This window comes from Lepisosteus platostomus, chromosome 9 (assembly GCF_059453375.1).
Source record: "Lepisosteus platostomus isolate fLepPlt1 chromosome 9, fLepPlt1.hap1, whole genome shotgun sequence".
NCBI lineage: Eukaryota > Metazoa > Chordata > Actinopteri > Semionotiformes > Lepisosteidae > Lepisosteus > Lepisosteus platostomus.
In genome coordinates, this window is record NC_142619.1 from 16592506 (window position 1) to 16618615 (window position 26110).

Consider the following 26110-nt stretch of genomic DNA (forward strand, 5'->3'; position numbering starts at 1 on the left):
CTTGAGGGAAATAAAAGCTGATTTTTCATCTCTATGCAAATGGAAATGTCAATTTCCACTGAAAAAACAAGAAAATTTCATATTAAAGGGCTAACTTGAACCTATACTGCCAGAAGTAGCTCTGGTGGAACACATCATGGCCAGATTTCTGCTTTTTCAAAGACTTACACAACCATTTAAAAACCCCACCTGCTCAGCAGCCAGCTGGGAAAATTGAAGTGGTTTAGATGAGAAAATATGTCTTTAAAGACATGTTGACCTCTGCAGATTATTAGAGAGAATGGTATTATTGTCTAATTGCCTCAATACAAGCTACACACTTGTTTTAATTTGTGAGTGTGTAGTCTACTAGGTATTTCAGCTTGCTCGTAATAAATCTGCATTGTCTTCTATACTAGATAGTCATTTCGTCTTATATACTAGACATTTAACAGGTTTTTAAATTCATTTTTCACAGCTGTTAAATGTTTAGCCTTATTCTCTGTTTTTCAGCCACTGAACTATAATGTCTAATTGAGAAATCTGTTCATTATAGATTTCCTATTCAAATTACAAGCAAAAAGCAATAGAAGAGTCCCTGGTGATGTATTTAGTGACTTCCCATAGAGAACAAGAGTTAATTTCAGAAGCATTATCTGTCTCCAGAAACTTCTTTAAAGTCTCTGTGATATATTTTAGGAAGATTTCATTCTGGTGTAGGAATCAGTAAAATGCAAGCATTTAGCACGACTAATTTCTTTGACTTTGTGAAATGCATAAAACAAATTGTGCCTGGTCAGATAATAAGAAAAATATAGTTGTGGAAATAATATATCACATCAAAAGGATATATAATCAAAAATATAAATCAAGCAAATCAAAAATATATTCAATACAAGAACATATTTTACACTTAGATGAGAAAAAATACTGCACTACTGTTTTAATTTAAGACACATACATACATTTAATTCTTGTGGAAAGGTTTGAAGGCTTTTTAAGATGGTGGAAAGGGACAAAAGTACAGCAGAAAAGTATGAGTCATCCCCTATGATAAGAGCATTTTCAGGAAATTTTACTACTTTATGTCTTGATTTAGAAACTGCAAATCAAAAACATCTTGCACATAGAATGATAATAAATGCAGTTTAACATGGTTAATGTTTACCATTACTAGACAGAACATTTCCACAGTTCCCCATAATACAACCATTGATAATATTTATTTTCCTGTTAATTACAATAAAAATCCCTTACATGTTAGTCATCGCACAAGAATAAGCAATAACTTTGTTGAAACAGATGAACATCATTAAATTGGTGGATGATGGGTATTGAAATAAAGTAAATTAGAATCTTCTAACTAAGTAAGAATATGAAACATGTTGTCTCTTTATGTAAATCACTGGGTGCAACCAGTGCACATTCCAAGATACAACACTGCAAACTGCCACAGAATAGACAAAAGTACAGTTATTAAAGTAAATCTTAATCTCTTGGATGTGCATTACAAAGATAAAATCCACAATCCGTAAAAAGAAAAGGGTCCCACTGGTTCAGCTTCCTGGACTTCTGCAGGAGCTCTTGGCCAAAATCACATTATCCTGAGGAAGGGGTTGTAGAAGTTCCCGGTCATGGCCTTTCCATCTGTAATGCCCCGGCCACCTTTCAGCAGCCGATAGAGCAAGTACCAGCAAAGGTGCTGCTATCAGCCTACATTGTCAGCCGAAACAGTCTCATGGTACAATCATGAGACTTCAACAAAGCCCTCCAAACCTAGAACTGGTGTGCCAGTGCATCTGGGATGCAGGACTAAAGCTCAATCCAAAGAAGTGCCACCCCCTTGAGAAGAAGAAACATTTCCTGGTACAGATGGGGAGTAACTGGGGGATCTCCACTGTCCTGAGAAGATCAGGGCAGTCCACCTCAGCACAGTGAAGGAGCTTCAAGGCTTCCTATGAATTGCAACCTATTAATGAGGTTTGTTCAAGGGTTTGCAAAGGTGGCTGCCTCAGTGCAGTGCCTCATTAATAAGGAGGCCCCCATCATCTGGTCAGAAGAATGTGAGGAACCTCAAGAAGGCCAGTTCACCCAGATCCGCGTCCTGGTGCAAGAGGGACCTGATGGAGAACAGATAATTGCCTACTTCAGCTGGCTCTGAGCAGTTCTGACAGAAATGAATCTGTCATGTGCCAGGAGTTGTTGGCTCTGGTCTGGTTCCACCCCTACATATATGGGAGGGCCTTCCTTGTTCGTTCTGATAATCCCTTACTACAGTGGCTGCTGGAATTCAAGGAGAAAGAGGAATAGCTTGTTGGTTGTTCAGTATCCAGTGGTTGGTTGTCCAGTATCAAATCACAGTCAAGCATCTGGAGCTCATTACATCAACTCCTGCCCTATCCTGGGGCCTGTGTGAGAAAGTTGTCATCTTCAGGTTCACTGCAGACAGGAACCAGTGTCTGGGGAACGTCAGAGGAAAGACCCCGATCTGGAACAGAGATGGGTGCCACCACAAAACTGAGCCCTTGCTCCCCAATCCACAACAGGATGCTGTATTGCAGCTGGGCAGTGCCTGGCACTGGAGAGAGATGGTGGTCACAGATTGTTATAATCTGGTGTCCACATGGGATAATCTGAAGTGGCTGGAGGCTTATGCGCTGCCTGATCAAAGTGTACCCATAGTGATGGATTCCCAGTTGCCAGGAATGGTGGCAAGGTTCATTAGTAGCAAACTTTGAGTGCCACCTCTTCTGAGATGAGTGCCAAATGCTTGGAATTAAGAAAACCCAGACCACTGTGCATTATATGACATCTCAATAATCTCACATTGAAATATATGCACACTAAAATAAATTCTGTGCATGAGTGCAACACTAAGCTGTCATATATTGAAAAAATTATAAGAAAGAGAAAGAGTGTATCACAGTTCTCAATGGTTTTGATTTAAATTTAGCAGTCATTAGCTCCCAAAAAAGAAAGACAGAAATGTAAAAAGAAAGTAAAGAAAGTAAAGTCCCAGGAAAAAAACTATTATGGGCATGGGCCTCAGATATAGGCAGTTCCTCACAGAAATAAATAATTAGGAAACAAAAAAGACACTGTTTCATCTAAAAGCAGTCCAGTTCAGACTAGTTCAAACTGTTGCATAATTTCTTTCTGCTGGAGAATCAAAAAGGTGAGACTGTCCACTGTATATAATTTTCAACCATCCTGGGTGAAACAAAATTGTGCTGTGCAATTGGGCATAAATCTTAATGAAGACTAGGTGTTCAGAGAAAGCTAAAAAATCAAGAAAAAAGACAAAAGGAGTCCATTATGCTGTGGTGGAGAGCCTAATTTTCAACACACAGAGCTTTTTTTCTTTTTGGAATGGAACCATAATACAAATTGTGGGGTGTATTAGTGAGGGGAGGGAGGAGGAATATAGGAGCTTATTTACCAGCTTTGTGGAGTGGCACCATCTTAACCATCTCCAGCTAAACACCAGCAAGACTAAAGAAATTGTCATGGACTTTCGGAGGAAAAAGTCTCGACTGAGCCCTGTTTCCATCCAGGGTGAGGACACAGAGGTGGTGCAGTCCAACAAGTACTTAGGGGTACACCTGGATGATAAACTGGAGTGGACTGTTAACACTGACGCCCTGTACAAGCAAAGGTCAGAGCTGACTATTTTCTTAGGAGGCTCAGGTCCTTTGGTGTGTGTGGAACACTGTTACACATTTTTTTATGAATCAGCGGTGGCAGCGGCCATCTTGTGTGCTGGGGCAGCAGCATCATGTCAAGAGATGTAAATAGACTCAATAAACTCATCAAGAAGGCTGGCTCTGTGTTGGGGCTGAGCCTTGACCCCATGGAGGTGGTGACAGAGAGAAGATTGTTGACCAAGCTCACAGCCATCAAGAACAATGCCTCTCATCCGCTACATGGGACTGTTATTAGACAGCGGAGCACTTTTAGCAACAGACTGCTCCAGCTACGGTGTTCAAGGGAACTTTTCCTTCCTCCTGGCGGCTGTCAGGGTGTGTAGCACTGCCCTAGGCTAGGACTGCTGCCCTTCATCTGCTCATCTATGGACAGCATGTGGCACTCATGTACTTTCTGGACACTGCATATACTGTATATACTGTGGTACTTTCAATATGTATATACCTAAGCGCATTTTGCACATATTTTATTGTTTTACAGTGACTATTAGCATATTTTTCACACACCTAACTATTTATTTTATTTGGTATTGCTGTACTTATTTTAATTTTTAGTCTATTCTGTTGTCTGTTTTTGCTTGTCTTGGGCTGGACTGCTGTAACACCTCAATTTCCCTTCAGGATCAATAAAGTCTTATCTATCTAAATACATCTTGTGAATTCTTTCAATATGAATGGTCTATCTAGAAACCATTTTACAAGTGCTTTAAAATTTGATCTAGACTCCTTAAAATAAAACAGCCCCACTGAGAGTCTCACAATCTAAAAGACAGAGAAACTTGTATTCTGTAAATGCATTTTAATTACAAGGTAACCTGAATTCTCTTTATAAAGGTGTGTCAATTAAAAAAGTTTGTGAGGAAATAGGTTAAGTATACACAGGGACAATTTAAAAGAACTTCAGCATTGTTCACATCTACAGAAATGGTTTTATTTTAAATTTTGTAATAAGGGTTGTAAAGAATACAATATTAAAACAGTTTCCTTCATGGTCATAAATTAAAAGATGGTGACCGTTATCTATCATTTAATTAAAAAAAACCTATTCCAAAACAAAAACTTAGTCACAAAATGTTTTTTCTAATAATACTCCTAACACACGTTATGTGAACTGTAACTAAGGTTCTGACCAGACGTTAGTAGGAAGTACCAGAACCCAGCTAGGAGTAGGTTGCGTGTTCTTATTCGAGCTTTCAGAGGAACAGCTGCGATAAAGAATATGCTTTAACCAAAAAACTCATTACAAATTTATCAGATTTTAATTAAGTCTTTCCAGGGGAAACACAAATACAACATTGCAGAAAAACTGCAGAAAACAGAAACATAGCTATTACTTTCCCCTTGAAGACAACATACTCTTTTGCACTGTGAAATATAACAGAAACATACACTGATGATGAGACCAGACAACAAGCTGTGAATTTCAGTTGTTTTGAGACCTCAAATATTACATTAATGAATGCTGAAAGTAACTGATTATAATGGGCCCATTAGGAAGGGGAAGCTACAGTAGCATGTTCCAGTCACAAGAAGTCTTTGAACCCACTGCCCACATACTGTACATGAAGAGTTCTGAAAGGCACCAGAAACTCTAATTGAACAGTGCATTACACTACTGAACGGGCAATGAACTACCTCATTTGCTTTAATGGTGTTAAAGGACATCTGTTTTTCCATTAATCTCTCCCCAACAATAAAAACAAAAAATAAAAACATACAAGGAACAGGAAAGTTAGTATTTGTATGATTTAGCATTACAGGGCTCTTACAATACACAATGTCTTGCACTGTATTCACCCTAAAGTTTTCAACCTCTTCCAATGATGTCCCATCACGCATTCTGAATTACAAATGTATAAATATTTTTAAATATATTTAAGTGAAATTCAGAAGGCTCAAATTGAGCATGTTTGTGGGCAGAAGTTAGCAAAACTGCAAGGCAATTTTTAAAAAATGTGGGTAGCAAAATGGAAAAAAGAAAACTTGCACACAATGCTTTATGCACATGTTTCTCTATCAGAACACCCAGAAAATTTTATATATTCTTCTGAACATTGTGCAGTAATTAAGAAGTAAGTGGATACATTAGAACTAATATACAGCTCAGAGAAGATGTTATCATGGGGAGAACAGCCTGAACTTAGGGGCAGCTTTCAAGTGTGCTGTGACATTTGATAAGATTTTGATGAATGCCCAATGTGAAGTGTTCTGTAAGACAAAACGCAGCTGAAATAGGTTATAATACAGTACAGTCATTTATTCTATAATATGCTTTCTGTAGCTTTACGGATATTATATACTAGTATGCACAATTTGTTTGGATATAATTTGGCTATTCAACAAAAAATGAGGGGTTAAAATGTTTATTCTTCATTACTTCAGGTAAAACTACAACTTTGTGTTGGTTTAAAACGATACTTTAACATTTTTCTTTTTACACAAATGGTTAAAATGCTTTTAGAATCGTTCATGTTTCCCTTCTCCTCCACTCTTCCTTGTTTCTCTGGCATATCCTACCATCACCTGCTCTTAAACTGTTGTACAGATCCAGCCATTCAAAATGAGCGAGGTACGCTGTGTTTAAATGCGGAGGACATAATGCAACACACCGCCTCATAACGCATGTTCTTTGAATAGGATAATAGTATCAAGTAGTAACTTGTTAAAGCGCCAGGTGGAGCTAATAAAGCTTAACATCTCATGTATAGCATTTGAGCTGTCACCAGAAAACGCCCGGTTTCTAATCCCAATCACTGCTGAGGGACAATCTTTTTCTAATTAAGAATTTAATAGTATAATGTTTAGACTTTTAATAATTTTAAACTGTGTATTACAGCATGTTAAACATTAAACATTACAAAGTCGGTATATTTTATAAAAGCAAGATTGCCCAGTTGGACAAAAGTACACAACCTTCCACCTTCATCATAAATAATTTGGTAATGCATAAATATTTTATGCATCAAAGTCTTTAACTTGGTAACTTACAGTGGGTTCTGGTTTTAACATGCTTGTTCTAACATTATTTAGCTTATATTCTGTACTTCATAAAAACTTGTCCTTATAGTGGTCATGAGCACTGTAATGTATTGAGCTGCACCTAGGCAGTTCAAAAAGCGATCAGAGCATTACTTTCGGTTTGTTTCTCATATAGCCAAATGCATAAAGATACTTAGCACAGCTTGAGCTTTCTATAGCATGCAGTGCGAACTGCACTAACCGCATCTGCATTTATCACTTTGTTTTTAAAATTAAACAATGTAAATCGTTATCTTTGTCTTCTAATTCCCTTAATTAAGTTTAAGTATAGCTTTCTCACCATTTACTGTAGATTTATCTTTCATACCATCTTTAAACAAAGCGGGAGCATATTGTACTTCCTAATTGCATCACACATGGAAAGATGAGGTTGTAATCATTTTGTTTTTTTATACATTTTAGCAAAGTGTCATCTATACAAAAAAAGTTGTATTTATTTAAAACCACTTGATAGTTATATTAATATGGAATCATGTAACTAAGCAGCTAAAATATCACAGGTGGACATTTTGGAAACATTTTGACATTTTTTAAAAACTTTTACTGTCCTTGTAGTGGTAATGGACAAAGCACTGCACCCAATGGTTCAAAACGCGATCAGAGTATTACTTTCAGTTTGTTTCTTATATAGTGAATACATAAAAACAGTCCACTATTACAGCTATACAGTTTGTTGTTGGCTCTGGCGTGAACTTGTGTATCTGGATAAATTAAGTGATGGTTTTGTGATTAAGGATTTCTTTGCGAAAATCTTTAAGTTAAACAAAGGAGGGAAGAAGGGTTATTTTATAATTGGCACTCCGAGATTCTTACTGATTTAATTCCCCTCATTTAGCTGAAATGAATAAAGAAACCATGCAGTAGTTATATGTATTGGAAGGCACTCTGTTTTATTAACAGACTCAAACCTTGTTTATTACTCAAACCTGTGTCGTACAGTGATATAGACGTGAGTAATGTCATCCCCATTAAACAATGTGCTTATCGCACAAATCCTGCTAAACTAGAAGCACTGCAGAAGGTGACAAACTGTACATTATTTACTGGAGTTTATTGGTACCAGACACTGATTACAGGTCACGGTTCTGTACAGATTTCAGAAAAGAACGCTGAAAGAACGCTGAAACCAGACATCTGACAACCATAGTCAAGGACTGATGCACTGTTCTCTTTTGTAACAGGGTTACTCCCTGGAAATTAGACACAAGAAGAGTATTATTGGACAATGTTGTGTGGCTCTGGCGGAATTTCTCTGTAAACTGAAGAGTTATGGAGGAGACACGTTGTGTATCGCCTCTTTTTACACTTGTAAGAACAATGTTAATGCGACACGGAAGATATTATTAATAACCTTTTAAATCTGAAGGTGTTAACACTTCCCAATTGCTTTATCAGTCTGTCTGTGGGGGGAAGGGGGGAGCTCTCCTTGGCAGCTGACACTCCTCCATACGCTTAAGTTAAAAAAAAACGCCAATGTAAATGTCATATTTACAATTTGTTGAAAATAAAAATGGCTGTAAAGTTCTCTTAAGCTTTCTCAGTCAAGAACGAGAATTCACGTAGGGAGCTGTGTAAGAATGCGTAGGCTGCAAAAGATCAGCTTAAGAGGGAAGAAAACGCTTTCAGAGAAAACAATGTTTCAGGTTTGAAGAATACAGTTCCGCAATTCAACTGTAGCCTAAAAGTTTCCCCACACACCCTTCCCCCACTGCGATTGGAATATACACAGACAGAGGACTGAAAGCTTTATAGTAGACGATCAGGTGTTGTCACAGATGTAGGGATAGTACGTAATTCTGGCTTTATGAACTCAAACCTGGGATTCAATTAATTCAAAATAGAGTTTTTTTTAACATTTCTGAAATTAATGACAAGCCCTACCAGCTTTTTCCCTTCCCTCTGGTGCGAGATGATAACACATTGACTGGCACAAAACATTCCCTCCCATTTTTAATCATTCTGGGTCCGAATCAAAGTGGGTGAGAAAGAGTAGGAAGAGACACAGAAAAAAGTGTATCCTGTCTTAATTTCAAATTATATTTTACCTTCATTTGTTTACCTTATAAGTTTGTATGTTACTTATTTTCTGATTGTCAGATTCAATGTATATTTGAAGAAATTCTTGTAAATTAATGTTTTTACAAGACATGGAAGAAGTGCAACAAATTATTACATTGCGAATTTTATTATTGTTGGTTACTAATAGTTTATTCTAACACCTGACTTGTTATTTACTTGTTTAGATGTAAATAAAATATTGAACTAAGTGTAACATTCAGAAAAAAACAATCGCGAATAGTCTGTGGTATTTGTGTAGATGAAACTTTTCTAAATGTTTTTAAAAAACAGAAGCTGTAGAACAGTCTTTACGGTTAGTGGACGGTGTGCTATTTTGTCAGCAACCTGCTGATCTGCTTAACACCTGTAGAAAACATGATTTTATTTCTGTATGAAAGTGTTTAAAATGTTTAAGAAGTCAAAAGAACTTACAGCTTACACAAAGACTCTAAGATGATCGCGCAGAAGAAAAACTACCCGTTTTTTGTGCATAAAAATTGTTTTTAACTTTATATATATATAACTTATATATATATAAGTCTTTTCATGTTAATTTAAGTGTCCTTCTTTCAGTTGGATTGCATGATTAGCATGAAACAACTGGGGGTTATTGTTATGATTTCTCTATTATTATCGAATCCCTCAACTCGTTCAATATTTTGACATGTTCCTTTTAACTCGGAGTTTGTAATATCGGGCGCTCCGAACGAGTTAACCTTTGATACAGTACAAATAAATGTATTTCCCATAAGCTATACTGTAGTGGCTTTAAAACTATACAACATCGCACTGTTTGCACGTGGAACTTCTTTGTTCAAGTTTAAAGAGTACAGTAAGGAAACACGAGTGTTAAGAAAAAACAGGACATTTGATTGCTGGTTGCCTTATGGTAAACAGCAACAATGACAACAGAGCATGCTACTGAAAATTCCTTTCCATCCCCCAGAACTGGCAAAACTGTCTATTCTACATAACATTACACAGCGGGGTGTTAACACTCCTAGCCCTTGTGAGAAGTACGGAGCTGTGTTAACATAAAGTGGCTGCAATGGAATATACTAGTAGGTAAAAATTAATTCCTTAACTGTGACTTCGTAAAGTCAGTCCTGTAACCCTATCTGTAGATGGCTCTGTACTTGAGCTTCAATCAAAATTGAACAACCTTGGGGTTATATTCGATTCTGGCTTAACATTCGACCCACATGTACAGCATACTGTCAAAACATCTTTTTTTCACCTTAGAAATATCGCAAGACTACGCCCTATGCTATCATTAACTGTGGCTGAAAAGCTGATCAACATATTTGTATTCTCTCGAATTGACTACTGCAATGCTCTACTCCCTGGGGTATCTAAATCTACTCTGAACAAACTGCAATATGTCCAAAATTCAGCAGCCAGAATTCTGACCAGGTCAAGTGCAAGTGTTCACATTACTCCTATCCTGGAGTCCTTGCACTGGCTTCCGGTCAAATTGCGCATAGACTTTAAAATCCTCATGCTCACCGATAAGGCTTTACATGGCTTGGCACCTCAATACCTGTCTGAACTTTTATCGCCCTACTCCCCACCTCGCAACCTCCGCTCTTCAAATTCTGCCCTCCTTACTGTCCCCCAAGCCCATCTACATTGTATGGGCGACAGGGCCTTCTGCTATGCCCCCAAGCTCTGGAACTCTTTGCCCAAGGATATCCGAGAGTCACCTTCTCTAAACTCCTTCAAATCCAGACTCAAAACCTTCTTCTTCAGAAAAGCCTTTACTTAACTGGTTCCATTCTTCACCCCTCTGCTCTTCTTAGTACCACCTTCCACGGTCTCCTCTATTGTTATTGTTGTAATTGTAATTGTGTCTTATCTTATGAAATCTTCCTATTTATTGTTGTAGTCTTCTTATTTATTGTTATTGTCATCCTGTAAAGCACTTTGAGAAGCCACCTTTAAAGGCACTATATAAAATAAAGTTTATTATTATTATTATTATTATTATTATTATTATTCCAATCTGGAAAGAAAAGACACAACGTGTCTCCTCTATAAATCTTCAGTTTACAGACCGTCCAAGGTCATTTATTAATAATACCTTCTGTATCGCATTAAAATTGTAACGTTTTTTACAAGTGCAAATCCACCTATTTTCTAGCCACTTTATCCTGGACAGGTAACAGTTTCACCAATACTATTTGGTAACTTTTTTTACGATTTTGAAAGACTTCAGAATGCTTTGACTGATGCTCAAAAATGTAACAATGTGTACTGTGGTAAGAACACAGAACATCTTTCCGCCTGTGAAAATATTTGCATATGTAGTTTATTCTTATCTGTGTGAAAACAGGAAATACGGAGTTTCAGAAATTAAACAAAGGTCTGGAACACCCTGTCTCAAAAATAGATGTTTAATAAATCGAAGGTGGTGACAACAGTGACAAATCACCCCAAACAAAAGACAATTTTAAAATACAAGCAGTTTAAAATGATTAGCTGTTATTAATAAATCAGTTAACATCGAAAATGTTGTGATATTTAGAAATACAAAAAAAAATCAATATATTGTCCATTATATTTAATATTTGTGTTTTTCGAAGAAATATTTATTTGTTAAGCGAAGTTCAGGCTGGGAGCTGGGTTCGAACCCCTGCATGCTCCAGCATGCGAGTCATACACTAAAGTCATTACACCAACACACCACTTGACAACTTAAGTTATAGCTGAAAAGGGCAGGCAAAATGTTTCCAAGTAATCGTGGGTGAATTAGTCAAATTGATAATGATAATAATGTAATAATGATAATGTTGCTTTATTAGCCATATACAATTTCTTGCATTAGGAATTTGTCTTTTCGCATACCCCAGCTTGCTCTCCATGAGACACACAGACACACAGACAGGAAGCTTGGGGTCAGAGCACAGGGTCAACCATTGTACAGCACCCCTGGAGCAGTTGGGGTTAAGGGCCTTGCTCAAGGCCCAACGAAGTAGGATTCCTCTGCTGGCTGTGGGATTTGAACCGGCAACCTTCCAGCCACAGACACAGATCCTTAGCCACAGAGCCACTGCTCAGCCCCATTCAGATTCAGATGTTTACAAAGAAAGTGGACTACGGTAATAATTTGAGCTATATGAAAATAAAGAAATCCTTAAATATCACTATTAATTTCTTTAGAAACGTGATTTCATATTATATTCCCTATTAATCAAATTCTAAAAAGAATGTTTTTTTTACTACAATAACTAAAGCAAGTATTCATAGAAAAGCTTTAAACATTATAATGTTTTATAAAGTATATAAACTTAATATAGTTAGATGGAGAACACAAAATATTTTCCAAAATAACCACAGTAAGAATGAAAGACTTTGAATGTTTATGAAGAAAGTGGAATACTGGTGTATATTTTTTATTTAAACTACTAATACCAGCCACATACAGCTTACATAATATGTTAATATTCCTAAATTAATGTCATTTATGACGTTCACAGACGTTATGCTCACGTTATTTTTGTGCTCAGCTACCAAAATTTCCCTTTAGTTGTAAAATTCCATATTAATATCCAGTATTAAGCAGATTTAAACATGCACAGTAAAGAGATTAAATGAAGCAATCGTTTCACTAACAACCAACTACGAGTGCCGCCTGTCAGTCATTTTGGCCAGCCAGTCACATACTGCGGTATAACACGCGGTATAGTACGGGGTTTTACCGTGCATTGTGAATGGCTGCATCTGTAGGTCAACCTTCTTTCTGCTTCTTCTAGTTTATTTAAGCTTTATCATAGACCTTCCTTACTTCTAACTTTAAATAGAAAAAAACGGTTACAATAATCCTTGATTTTTAGTTAAACAGAAACATTTTTCATGTTTCCTTCACCTCACTGTACCCATTTTCCCTTATAATGACAAAGGCTTCCATGTGATGTTACATCATTTTAGGGCAATTTACTTTAGTTTTTCTGTTTTTTTATTTACTTAATATTGCTAGAACATTAATACACTTTTATTATAAAACAACATATTATCTGGGGAACACTGGGTGTAAAGTGATTTTCTGGTATAATAGAAAACAATTTATGATTTAAATTGGAACGTTACAGTACCAAGTAATCTGTGTAGAGCATACAGTAGATTTATTAATGAAACAGAGGTACTGGAATCCATTCATTTTTCTTTGTGTAATATGTGTAAGCTAAATACTTCATCATTCAAAGTAACGCAAAAATGCACATTTCATTTCGCAACTGTTGCAGCTCTAATGATCATTTCAAATGTCGTTGATGTATATGCCTTTACCAATCTGCACGTGGAGGCAAAAGAATTGATATTCTCCAAGTGCAACAGTCCCATTCAATAACTTATTTTTAAAACAGTGCAGTTATCTTTAATGAAGCACACACTCATTCCAGCAATTGGTAAATATTTCTAAGACTGATCTAACTTACAACACGAAGCGGAAATATGTATTTCAGCACTTCTACAGATGTCAACAGGTGTAGAAATATCCTCGCTCTATATACTAATGTTACTCATTGGTAAACTGCTGGGATTTGATAATGCAGCTGAACACAGGGGCTAAAGCCACCATTCAGAAATCTAAGGTAAATTACTTAGCTGTTTGACTTTACATTAGTGCCTGCTTCCATGTTCGGAGATGATAAGAGTTTCAAGGTACTGACTGAGGTCTGTCTATTGTGGCATCCCAAAGGGGCTCTGGTGTGCCTACATAAGCACTTTAAAGGAGAAGTAGGACAACAGCATTTCCTTATATGTACACTTTCGTGATTTACACACTGTATAAAACATATATGTTTCAGTTTTCCTTTGTTCGGTTTTTATTTTTTTGTAATACTATCTGCATAATTCTCTGTAGCTTCAACCTGTGCTCTGTGGGTGTGGAAATAGTCTAAAGAAGTAGTCTAGTAGTCCCTTACAAATAGTTAAGGGGCATGTGATTTAGTATTCCCTTCAATAAGATTTAAAACATTTTCTTTTTTAATGTATTCCAAATTAAATGCATGGAAGGCACAGTGAGAACACAGTACACTAGAACACAGAATTTCCAAACATCACATAGGGAAATACAATATACAATCAAGCACTTTATAACTGACAATGCAGAGGTACTACAATGCTCAGTTGTACACTTAATAGAGCTGCAATGAATAGGGAATGTGAAAATGTAGAGAAATATGATGTAAAGACTGAACAAGTTGCAGCGCTTTTTCTAAGGACAAATGATTCTGAGACTCCAGGAGATGGAAACATTTGGTTTCAGAGGACAGAAGCTAAAGAAATTGTCTGCACTGATTGAAAGAACTTCTTTTCAACACTCCCTGCTCACAGTCTTTCTAATTATCTTTTCCTTTCACAGAGCTATGGCATGTTCCTGGAAATTCTTAAGTGACTCTTTCAGAATAATTGCCTTTATCAATACAAAATTGAGGGGAAACAAAACAGACCCATCAGAAAAATGATAAAAATCTTGTTTCAATAATGTAGAAAATGTGAACAAAACTTTTGAGCGTGAGAATATTCTGAAGGTTCTGGCTGTCCCAGACTAACAGTTAAAGGATGTGAGATGAATTTTCCTTTTAAAATCTAAAAAGCTTTTCATGATGACTCTCCATCTCTCACGTTTTTCTGCTCAGTAATGTAAAATGTGCCACTGATAATAATGAGATTTAAAATGACACACAAAACTAATTATTTTCTCGTTCAAGCTCAAAGTACAGTGTCCTTTTCACACCAGCTCAACCAGGAAAGAATATGTTTTGCTTAACCACCTTAGGTTATGATAAATACAATCAAATGGGAGGTGATTTTTGTGGGTGAACTGAGCACAAGAATGCTAGTCATGTTGTTTTTATTTAAAAAAACCCTATAAAAAACTTCTGCTTGAAGAAAAAGAGTGACCTTGACCAGAAAAAGTTCAACTCTGACACAAGCATCACATGCAATGCCTTGTTCAACTCATAATGAATAGGACATTCAAGAAAAATTGAGCCCTTAACTCACTTCAGGAAAGCTGTACAAAGAAGGATAAGTGGAAAGTTTTATGTACATTTAAATCAACTCTTTACCCATAAGGTATGTAGCCAAGGTCCAAATGTAAATACTGCTACAAAAATCTTAGGGAACAGTCTTCCAGAGTTTGTGACACACGTGTAATTTCAAGCCTCCACATGAGTCATTAACTTTCCCCAAAATTTAATTTCCACTGTTTTCACAAAATTACACCATGAAAAAATGGATATAATGGGATTAGAGGATTCCAAGACCTAGATTATAAGAATGAAGCAACAAAAATGGTATCGATTTATTTTGGGTTCTCGTGGATTTCTGAAGTTGAATTTGCCATGCGTTCGGATGTTGCTTTTAACCAATTCATCACACCCATCCATCCTCTAACTGCCTCATCCAATTCAGGGTCGCAAGGGATCCTGACAAGCAATGGGTGCAAGGCAGGGTACTCTCTGGATGGGATGCCAGTTAAATTCAGATACATTTGCATTTAATAGTTATAAATAGTAAAATAGTTATAAAAACTGCTTATTACACTTAGTAAATCATTAAATTTTCTTGTTGGAGGTGGAGAGTGTAGAATTTTATATAATTCCTATAAAAACCGAGTAAGTTACAATTGTATATACATTTAACGCGATTAAAAGCATTTGACCAAATACAAATCACGAGTTGAAAGCACTTTATTGGAGTACTTCAAGGGGCTGTCTGTAGAAAACAGCCAGAACCTCTACATATCATGGCTAGTGCGCTGCATTTTTTCAACAGGAAGAGTCAACCAGACCAGCGTCACATGAGTAAGGAAGACAGTTTCAATTATCTAACTGCAGTTAGTGTAAACTGTGCACAGACATACTGTAATATGAATCAGCACTGTTTAAAATCATGCTCAAGTTCGAGACGAGAAAGGCACGTCAAAACATCTCATGTGACTTCTCCTACAACTCGGTTAAACAGCAGTGATCAAGCTAATTATGATACAGTACAAAGCAGCTTGTTAATAGTTCTCCGCCACTTAGAAGCGTGATATAAGAGAGGAAAACATGACACCTAGCCTTTACCTTCACCGTCTGAACAAAACTAAATTACAGATTTTGCATTTGAGTGTAATGGGGTATAGGGGATTAAGAGGCTACTGAGAATAGGCTTGTGAGAATTCAAAATTTAAAACATCACAACTCAATCGCGTACTAAAGTACACAGCTTTTTTGAAGCATCACACATTTTTATAATGTAGCCTAAGTGACAGATTGCATTCTGACTAACGCTATAAAAAATAGCGAAAGTATACAATGCTTGAAATGTATTATTTTCTGCAAATACAATTTTAAAACGTCAAATCGTACTTTACGTTTATTTCAATGAATATAACATACAAGCTGTTATGTCCAGTTCTTCAAATTTATATTAACTCTAAATCCGACATTTCTCTCTGTCCTACGGGAATCAACTTACAGCCTCGCCCCCTTCGTAGTGACTTTCAATCCCGCACATAGCGCAGGAAGAGTCCCTGGCTCTCCCTTTTTTCTAGGCCCCTCACAAAATCTTTGTGTGCGGTATCGAAAGAACGCCTATTAAGTTCATAAAACACAAATCAGGAATAACAAAGTAGGATTCCTTACCTGACCATTAATGATTTCTTAATATACTTATTTTCATTTAAACTTCACCCTGTTGTCACTCAGATCCTACAGTGTAACTGACAATATCACAGCACGTCCGCTCGGTCTTAGTGCCCGACAAACAACCTGCACACTGTGATAGTTTCCTGAAGTTACTGTAGTTACTACTCCGCTATCGTCACTTTCAGTTTGAACTTTTTTAGACCAAACGTGAGTTGCTTAATAAACTAAGTTTGTTTAGGTAACTTGGATTTTTTGATTAACTGCGTATCATTCACATTGAGAAGAAGTAAATATCCTTTATTACCTAAAAACACAATAAGTCTGCAAACAACATGAGGGGGCATTCGGCCCAAAGCGCTCTTTTCAAGTAGCTACTGTAAGTGAATCTAAAAAGTTTCCGGTGTGGGCTTCATCCACCTAGCTGAGAGGCCTATTTTAGATCTCAGTACACTTTTCCTGGCTCTTATTTTTTGACTCTTCAGTCTTTATAGGGATGTATGATGTTTTGTGTGGTATGGTGACCAAAATTTAACACAATTTTGTAGTTGAAGTCTTTCTAGTGCATTGTAGACTTTACCATAAATTCCCTGAATTTAAATTCCAGTCTTTTTAATCAAGCATTGTGTGGGCTTTTTTCCCTTCCCCACATTGTCTTGATGAGGCCATACAAAAATCTACATAAACACCCAGATCCCTTTTGTGTGTAACTTTTTGCACATCAGAAGCACAAATGTGATACAAATGGAGTATGTTCCAAATACTTTGTGCTACTCTTGAATTTAATTTGCCAAGTGTCAGCTCAATCCATGAGTTTTTCTGTTACTCCCTTGACACTGTTTATGTGTTTGCCACTCCACCTATTTTAGTATTATTGAAAAAAATGTTAGTTTGACTAGTTTGACTATACCAGAATCTAGATTGTTCCCATAGCTCAGGAAAAATGAATCTCTACACACCACTACTCATATTTGTGGCACTGCCCAGAATCTTTGTGACTTTTAATTTGAAAATCAACCTTTTATGAGGGACCATATCAAATGCTTTATAGAAATCTTAATATTCTATGTCATATGCTTTTAATATCTAATGTCCTCATTGCTTATTAGAAGAAATCTGGCAAGTTAGTTAGACAAGACATTCCCCTATCTCAACACACGTTAGCTTTCTCTTAAAATGTCCTCGTTTTTTTAAGGACATCCTAATTGGAACCCAGCATTGTGTGGGATTTAATGTCAACAACAATGCTAGAATTCTGGGGGAGCAGTGGTTAAAACTCTAGACTGAAGGATTGTGGGTTCGAATCACAGCTAGGATGCTGCTTTTGTACACTAGGTGCACCACACAAAAAGAAAGTTCTTGATGTACATATTTTTAAATTATAATTATTTCTCAATTTTCTTATTGCATGTATATTTTTTTCAACCAGGCCTACTCATGTTTTGCGGACTGAAGGGAAGCAGTGCAGGATTTCCTGGTATCATATTTGACCTACTGTAGGCTAAATGAGAAATAGTTTGGTCTGTGGAAAAGATACAGTAACCCTTTTTTTTGCAAAAAGCTAACATGAAATATAAAATTGGACAGTGTATCCCAAAGAAACCTGAATATGTCAGGGACATGTAATAAAAATCTAAGTCATTTCATATAAAATATAAAAATAAAATACAATGCATATTGAGCGGCATTAAAAACAAGACAAATTATAATGGTGCCAATACTCATTATTAATGTCTCCTTGTGTATTATGCACAGTATATATAAAATACAGTTATTCTAAGTGGAAGTAGTATTGAATTTATGAGCTATATGCGATGAGGCCATGACCCGCCAGACATGAGAGAAGAGAAAAAGTATCTAAAACTATGATGTTTCTCAATCTTTTTTAACAATAAATGTCACTTAATCTTTTTTAAGATCTGATAAGTTTAACTTATATAAAAATATGTTTTCCTGGTTATAACATTATTATTTTCAATAAATATTGTTGCCTTTGACTCTATGTACAGTAATTAGGAAAATCATGGTTATAAAATGATGGGTGAAACTGAGTGGCACAATGATTAATATTGCTGCCTCACAGCATTAGGGTTCTGGGTTCAATTCCAGACCTAGGGTGCTATCTGTATGGAGTTTACGGTATATGTTCTCCCTGTGTTTATGTGGGTTTCCGCCACACAGCAAAGTACAACAGTGTTACAGGGAAATATTTGTGACTTTCTTAGAATTATAAAAAATTGCCTGGATATGCATGTGTCTCCTCCAGGTTCTTTGGTTTCCTCCCACAGTCCCAAAACATACTGGTAGGTTAATTGGCTTCTGGGAAAACCGGCCCTGGTGTGAGCGTGTGCGTTTCTGTGTCTGAGTGTGCCCTGCGATGGATTGGCACCACATCCAAGGTATATCCCACCTTGTACTCTTTTGCTTGACCCTGTATTGGATAAAGGGGTTAGAACAAGGATTGATGTACTGTATTTCATTTGCAAAATATCAGTTGGGATTGATAGTGGTAGCAATGGAGGTTAAACGTCTGCAAATATAAAAGTGGTACTTGTTAAATGTAAGGTTTATGTGTCTTTTTATTTTTTACTTTCACTATTTGAAATAGATTAGCATTTTCAAGACAGATAAATAGCTTAAGTGAAAAATACTGCAATAAAAAGCATCTATCCATAGAATCCCTTCATAGTGTTAGTCCCTGATCTGATGAAAACACATTAGTTTAGATTAACAGAATGGGATGCCAAGATGCATTCTTGTATAAAGGCTAAGAACTTGGCCAAGACAGTAGCTGCCTCCTCCTCTTCACACTCCTGTCTTGTGAGGAAAGGTGTAAAATGAAACACACTGCACTTTAACAGCTTGTGATTGCTGGGATTAGTGTTGGTTCACAATTTTGACTTCAATACACATTTGCTCTTCCACAAGATGCAAAACAAAGAAAAGGGTCAGTAGTCAGCTTACAAAAAATAGATTGTTATACAACATTTTTGGGATGATATGTTTTTAGGCATTCTTCAAAATACACTTCTTACTGATGACCCACACAGTGTAAAACTTTGAAGTTAATGCAAATTAATGGATTTTAATCACCAAGTTTTAAGGCTTAGCCAAAGAATCACATAAATGTGTTAATCTTTTAGAAGGAAAATCTATGAAATCTTTCATTTCCTCCAAATATTACTGTACACATTTACTACTTAAAGTTACTGTACTTCCTATTTTGAAGAGGTTTTAGAACATTTATGCATGTCTCTATTTCTTTTATGAACAAAAATTGCTTAAAATACTTTAGCAACTGAAGAACTGCTCTAAAAGCTTCAATAAACTACATTTCCTGTCATTATTGATGTATCTTAAACAATTATTTTGTGTGGTTTTAATATTGTGATGTTTAACTCAGTATTAAATAGAATGACATGGTTAGCTACTACATTAGTTTTTGTTCTGCACAATTTTGTTTCAGTTGGATTTTTTTCTGCTTGCCTTATCTGTTTGCAATGAATCAGTGGCATTGAAGGTTTAAGAATGTTATGTTTGTGATTTGTATTCAACTTGTTTTCCTATTGTCGACTTTTCATTCTAAAGGAAAATTGCAGGGCAAGTGCTAGGAGATTATGATGCTTCCATATTTTATTTCGCATTCGCTCTTGAAATCATCTGTTTTGCTCAGTCAAGTCTCTAAATGCGGAATGGGGGTTTTGAATTATTAGACTTAGTGATTAATTCACAAGAATTTACTTAGGAAAAATGATTAAAGTTTAAAATTGAGAGTTCTTGCCATGAAGTTAAAAAAACATTAATTTACTTTAAATTTCTGCAACAGGGTAGATAAAGTGAAACATGAATATGTTACACTCATTCAAGGAGAACCTTATTTTGCATTGTGAAGCTGAAAGACTCATTACATGAACATCAATAAATTTTGTTAGTGCTTTTAAGAAGGATCGTATGGTTAGGCCTGCTTCCTTCTAATCCACAATCCTAGCTCAGCTCTAATATTGGGAGTTTGTCTGTTTGGTGTTGTTCCTGTGAGATAAGCACCTAGAAAAATCCCAAACAAACACAGAGAAAAAATGCACTCCACATACAGTAGACCGATGCCTTAGGCCAGTCATTCTTTTTCTTTGTTAATACTTTTGTGTAAAATGATATAAAGGCTTTCCTTCCTTTAATAGTATTTCCTTTAAGAAATAAAAAACCAGGTCCAGAAGTATGCCTGATGCATAACAGATTTTGTATGTCAAATATATCTCCCACATTTTTCTTTACAGTCTGTAAGACTGCATTAAAGATCTCACCCATCCTTTGCTAGTGAGACAGCAGAGCAGTACTAAAAATCATGGAGCGTCCTTCAGTTTTTCAATTTCTTTTTAAACTAAATGGGTTCGTCCCAGATATTGAACCCAGTAGGTCAGCATTCACATTATTTTATTTTTATACAGTATCCCTGAAAAACACTACAGTTTCACCCCTGAGAATCTAATGTCTCAAAGAAACTTAGTAAAGGCTGCTCTGTGTGTGTGACTGGCTATCTCGTGGACCCAAAGCTCTGAAAAAGTTGATTATGTGGCATCGGGGACCTTTAGCCACTGACAGTTCCATAAATCTTTCTAAAGCAACCTATCTTAAAAACTTACATTAGGACGAGGTTTATGTTTTTATTGCATGTTTTTGATTGAAAACATTGATGCTTATAATATAGTTCCTGTTGTCTTCACTAAACGTAGTAATGTAAAAATAAATAATGTAAATCCTATTAATGTATTATCATTATAAATACATGCATGGGAATGCAAGTACGAAACTACAAGCCTCCAGAGCAGAGCAGGCTACATTTGAGCTCATGGATGAATCCCTTATGGTTTTCTAGATCTTTTCCTAGATCTTACAGTACTCCTGCAGCCTACTCCTCTTGCTGGTTTCCTGCATGCACAACACAATATAAACTCACTATACAAACCATAACACTATATAAACTCACTCATACACGACAGATAAAGTCCATGTTACACACGCTGCTTTTGCCCGGTGCAGACTTTTTCGCTTGCTTTTTTGGTTGGTTTTTGGATTCTCAGCTTTGTATTTAGGTTCTTTTGCCACCAATTTGTCTTTTGAGGCTCCTCCTTAGGTATTCTATTTAAGCCCCTGCACAGGGTCTATATTTCCTTTCTACCTAAACTTACAGTCCAACTTACCTGCCATATTTCATACACATCAAGACAACTACAGTACTACAGCCTCCAGCCTCCAGCTGAATATGTGGCGGCTACACATACAGAGCCTGCTCACTCACCACACAGTAGAGACAGATTCATGTGCATCAGACAAACACAGACCCCTCTCTCAGCCTCGTCCTGGTTAGACACACACGCCAGCACCTCAATCGCTCTGACTCGGACAGGTCTTCTGCCTTGCCCCGCAGTTGCCAGGTTAATCACTCTATCTCTGCCTCTCTGGGAAGTACGCTGTCTGTATCTGAAAGACTGTCCAATGCTGTAGCTGTCCAATGCTGTAGGACATTGACTGGGCACTCAAGAACATTAATTTCCTTATTTTTAAGGCAGTGCAGTATAGCTTTAACCAAATGCTGTGGAACATTTTTCTTGCTGGACGTTTGACCCCAGTTTTGAGTCTTTAGCACACAGATGTCCTGTTATATAACCTTATACTGTGCTCCATCCACTGTTCCTTCAGTCTTTATAAGGTTTCCAGTCTTTGCTGAGTCACGCCCTCAACCAACCAGATTCCCACACTCCAGCCCCGAGCACTTCTTTTAATAGACACCGCTCCTGCCAATCAGCCAACCATGACACTCCATCAATCAGCGCACCTTCCTCCTCTCACAATATTTAAAGCCTCCAAAACCCTCTGCACTTTGCCAGATATTGGTCGCCCTTCGGAGCTCCTACCTCGCCTTTTATTTCTAAATCTTCTCTTCGATCTTCATGATACAGACCACAGAACTTGCCTTTGACCACGTCTCCCTGACCATCCTGCCGATTGCTCAGTGGGTCACTCATGACAGATGCAGATCCATAACATTATGCTGCCACCACCATGCTTGACAGTAGGGACAATTTTGACTTTAGATCTGTTAAGCTTGGCTTGCACCACATGTAATTCTTTCTCTTTAGACCAAAAGTTCTAGTTTTGTCTGATTCAACCACTAAAACTACTGTGACATGTTTGCAGGCTCAGTTAAATAATTCGTTTAAAACTCCGTGAGGGTTTTGAGAGAGAGATAATGTGAATGCTGACCTCCCTGCCTGGCTGCTCAGTTTGGAAGGAAAGCCTGATTTAGGAAATGGCTTGGTGGTACTGTACCTTCCATCCCTTAGCGATTGACTTCACCGTGATGAAAGAGATATTAAGAAGCGCCTTTGATGTGCTTATCCATGAGTTGTTTTGAAAGCAACATGTTCCTCAAGGTTTAATCTTGAAATTCACTACCTAACAGAGGTACTTTACAGAGATTTATTCTGAAATGTGTATTTATTCTGAAATCATGAGAACCACTATTATTGCACACAGACAGAAGGCACAGAAGTAATTGTGTGGTTCATTCAGGTAATTATGTATGCATAAATTAATTATTTACACAATTATGACGTCCATTTTTATACCTAGAACTAAATGGATATTTAATTTAGTTTTGTTTTTTGGTTTGAATGGAGTAGGCTGTGAATAATATATAACAATACATAATAATAATACATATTGTTGATTTAAAGCATCATGACTGCTATCATAAAGCAACAAAATGTGACAATGATGCAAAAGTTCGTACTATTTTGAAAGGCACTATCAACAGATGTATATCCATAGCTGCATTTTATCTTTTAATTTTATTTCAAATGTGCTTATGGTTTTAATCTATCTTCAATTTAGTTTATTTTCTATCAGCTCCTAAATAAATATATAAAGACTCTTCACTGATGTAAGTGTTAGTTCTTACAATGGGTTCTTTATACAGTAGCAATCTATTTATTCTAAAGGCTTCACTCATTCAGTTTTTTGTACAATTAAAAACTACGGTTATTGCTCTACAGTCTTGGCAGATCATTATAGTTTATTATTATTGTTTTGTCCATTGAATCTTAAGAAGAGGCAAATTTAGTATTCTGCTGTGATGCTCATAATAGAAATCAGAAAAATTTCACTTATTTGAATTGAGGAGATTTTAAGGCCATTCAAGGTTTAGTCTCAATGACAAAAAGTAATCTTGTATTCTTATGTATTCATAGCATACTGTATACTATATTTAAATAACACATCATTTTAAAAAGTCCATGTTTGGAGTATGCTATAGGCTACCAAATTAAGATCTCAAAATTGACAAATTATGTACAAGAAGTAATGGACATTGTAATGTCTGTGTAGACAGCTCAGAAAAACAAGGAGTGGGCCCTATGTGGATTCCAACAGACAAATAAGTCCAAATGACAACAATAAAACACACTCAACTAATGTCTAAAACAGGCCAAAGTCCAGAGCCAGCTAGTTAATCCAGTCCTCAACCAAAGTATTAATAACAGGCCAGAATCGAAAGTCCAAACAAAAAAAGGCGGAAAAACCAGAACGCCAGGAGCAGGGAATAAAAAACAAGGACAATTCAAGTTATAAGGTAAGAAGAAACAGAACAAGAACAAGGAACAAGTTAACTAGAGAAGGAACGAGAAATACTTAGAATACTTGGGGAAGAATACTTAAGGAAAACAACTCAAGGAATCAGGATCTGGAGCTCAATGCAGAGGTAAATAATATTGAGCACTGCAAGGTCTGCATGCAGAGTTTATACAGGCCTGAGGAGGGGACGCATGGAGGCCTAGATGCACTAGGCAATCAGGGATCGGCTGCAGACATCTACAGTACTTGGTCTGCATCTCTGCTGTGCAGATGGAGCAGAAACCAGACCTGGGAAGCGGCAATAAAAGTTGCGGGATCAAGGAGGCTGGAGAGTGCATCGGCCTTGGTATTTTTACTGCCTTGGGTATAGGTGATGAAAAAAAATGAGAAAAAAAAGACCATCTGACTGAGACATTAAGCAGACTGCAGGTAGGAGGGATTCTTAAGGTCACTATATACAGTATAACACAAAAGGTGTTGTGCGCCTTCCAACCAGTGCTTTTCTTTTCAAGAGCCTGTTTAATGGCTAAAAGCTTATGGTTACCAACATTGTAGTTACTTTCTGCAGGAGACAGTGGCTGGGAAAAGATGGTGCAAAGATGAAAAATACCCTTTTCACCATGATGTTGGGAAAGGACAGCACCAACACCATGACCAAAGCATCGACTTCTACCATGCCAGGTAAACTAAGATCAGGGTGACGCAGTAAAAGAGCAGAAGTGAGAAGGTGCTTATGCCATTGAAAAGTTCCCTCTGCTTGAGGAGTTCACATTCCCTGTCCTGGATCCTTAGGACAACAGAACTGAAATTTCTTATTAAATGTTTGAAGAAATTAGGGAAACATTAAAAGCATTGAAGTGGTTTATTTCTATTTTTAAGTTGTCCAGTTCAGTATGCTCGAAACTCTATTGCAATCCATTTCCACACCTTAAGGAGAAAGAATGTACCCAAGATGCACTTGGGAATACACGTATATACATTTCTCTATTTTAGCATATAGACAATGTTCTATGAGGTGTTGAAGAACCTGTTGGACATGGGAGATATGCTCCTGAAGAAAAGATGAGTAATTCAAGGTATCATCCTGATATACCAGCACCAAATTTTGAATCATATGCCTGAAGACAGCTGGAGCATTGGTTAGACCAGTGATTCTCAACCTGCGGCCTGCAGGATTGGCGAGTATTGATCAAGTTGTAAGCACTCCTGAGGTTCAGTTAGGTAAATAGATTCCAAGGTAAATAAAAAAAAATAGATTCCAAGGCAACTGGTATCAGCGGAAGGGGATAGAGATTCTTGATGGTGATTTCATTTAGTCCTCGATAATCAGTGCAAGGATGAAGACCTCCATCTTTCTTTACCACAAAAAGAAGTTGGTGCATGCAGGAGAAATAGAGGGATGGATTGTTCCAGCTTTGAGAGAGTTGTGATGAATTGTGGTGGAATCTTTGGGAGAATGTTTTGTTGAAGAATTGTTTGGGTAAGTTGTTATGGGAGAGGACAACAAGAGCAAAGACATTAGGGAAACCAAGCAAGTAACTCTCTTTCACTAATGTGGAGACTATGTTGCCGTCAGCATCTGAGTCAATGAAGGCAAGAAGAGGGAGTTATTTATTATTTCACAATATGATGGCCAGAACAAAGAGACCCTCAGTGGAGTTAATGGGAAAAGGGAAACCTCTCACTAGTGCCTTATTTTTAGTTGGTGACTGCTGGTGTCTACCCAGGATGCTATTATTGACATTGACATTGCAAATGACAAGATTTATGTCCTGGTCAAAGATTTCTCTTTCAATGGATGTACTGTACTACTAGGTGGTCCTTTATTTTTTTCTGAGTGCCCATGAAAAAAATAGTGATGAGTACTTCATCCTTCCATGCAGCCTCCGCCATCAGGGTGTGAAACTCGATAGCATACAGTACTTTGCAGTTGTGCGTTTGCCTTGACACAAAGTTGGGAAATAAAGAGCTGCATCTTGACCAGGGACTGGATGAGTAAATACTGTCTGGATAAATTCCTGAAGAGCTCTAAGGTAGTGACTTCCGGGGCATTCCTATTTAACAGGG

At 36.9% G+C, this 26110-nt stretch overlaps 1 protein-coding gene across 1 annotated transcript in view; it reads right to left on the reverse strand.

Moving 5' to 3' along the window:
* washc1 (WASH complex subunit 1) overlaps positions 1–16573 on the reverse strand; it is a 70293-nt gene extending 53720 nt beyond the window's left edge. Inside the window, exon 1 of the mRNA XM_088646981.1 lies at positions 16415–16573. Coding sequence (XP_088503107.1) covers positions 16415–16422 — 8 coding nt within the window. The 5' untranslated portion in view covers positions 16423–16573. The remainder of the gene's footprint in view (positions 1–16414) is intronic.
* Between the last annotated feature and the right edge of the window lie 9537 nt (positions 16574–26110).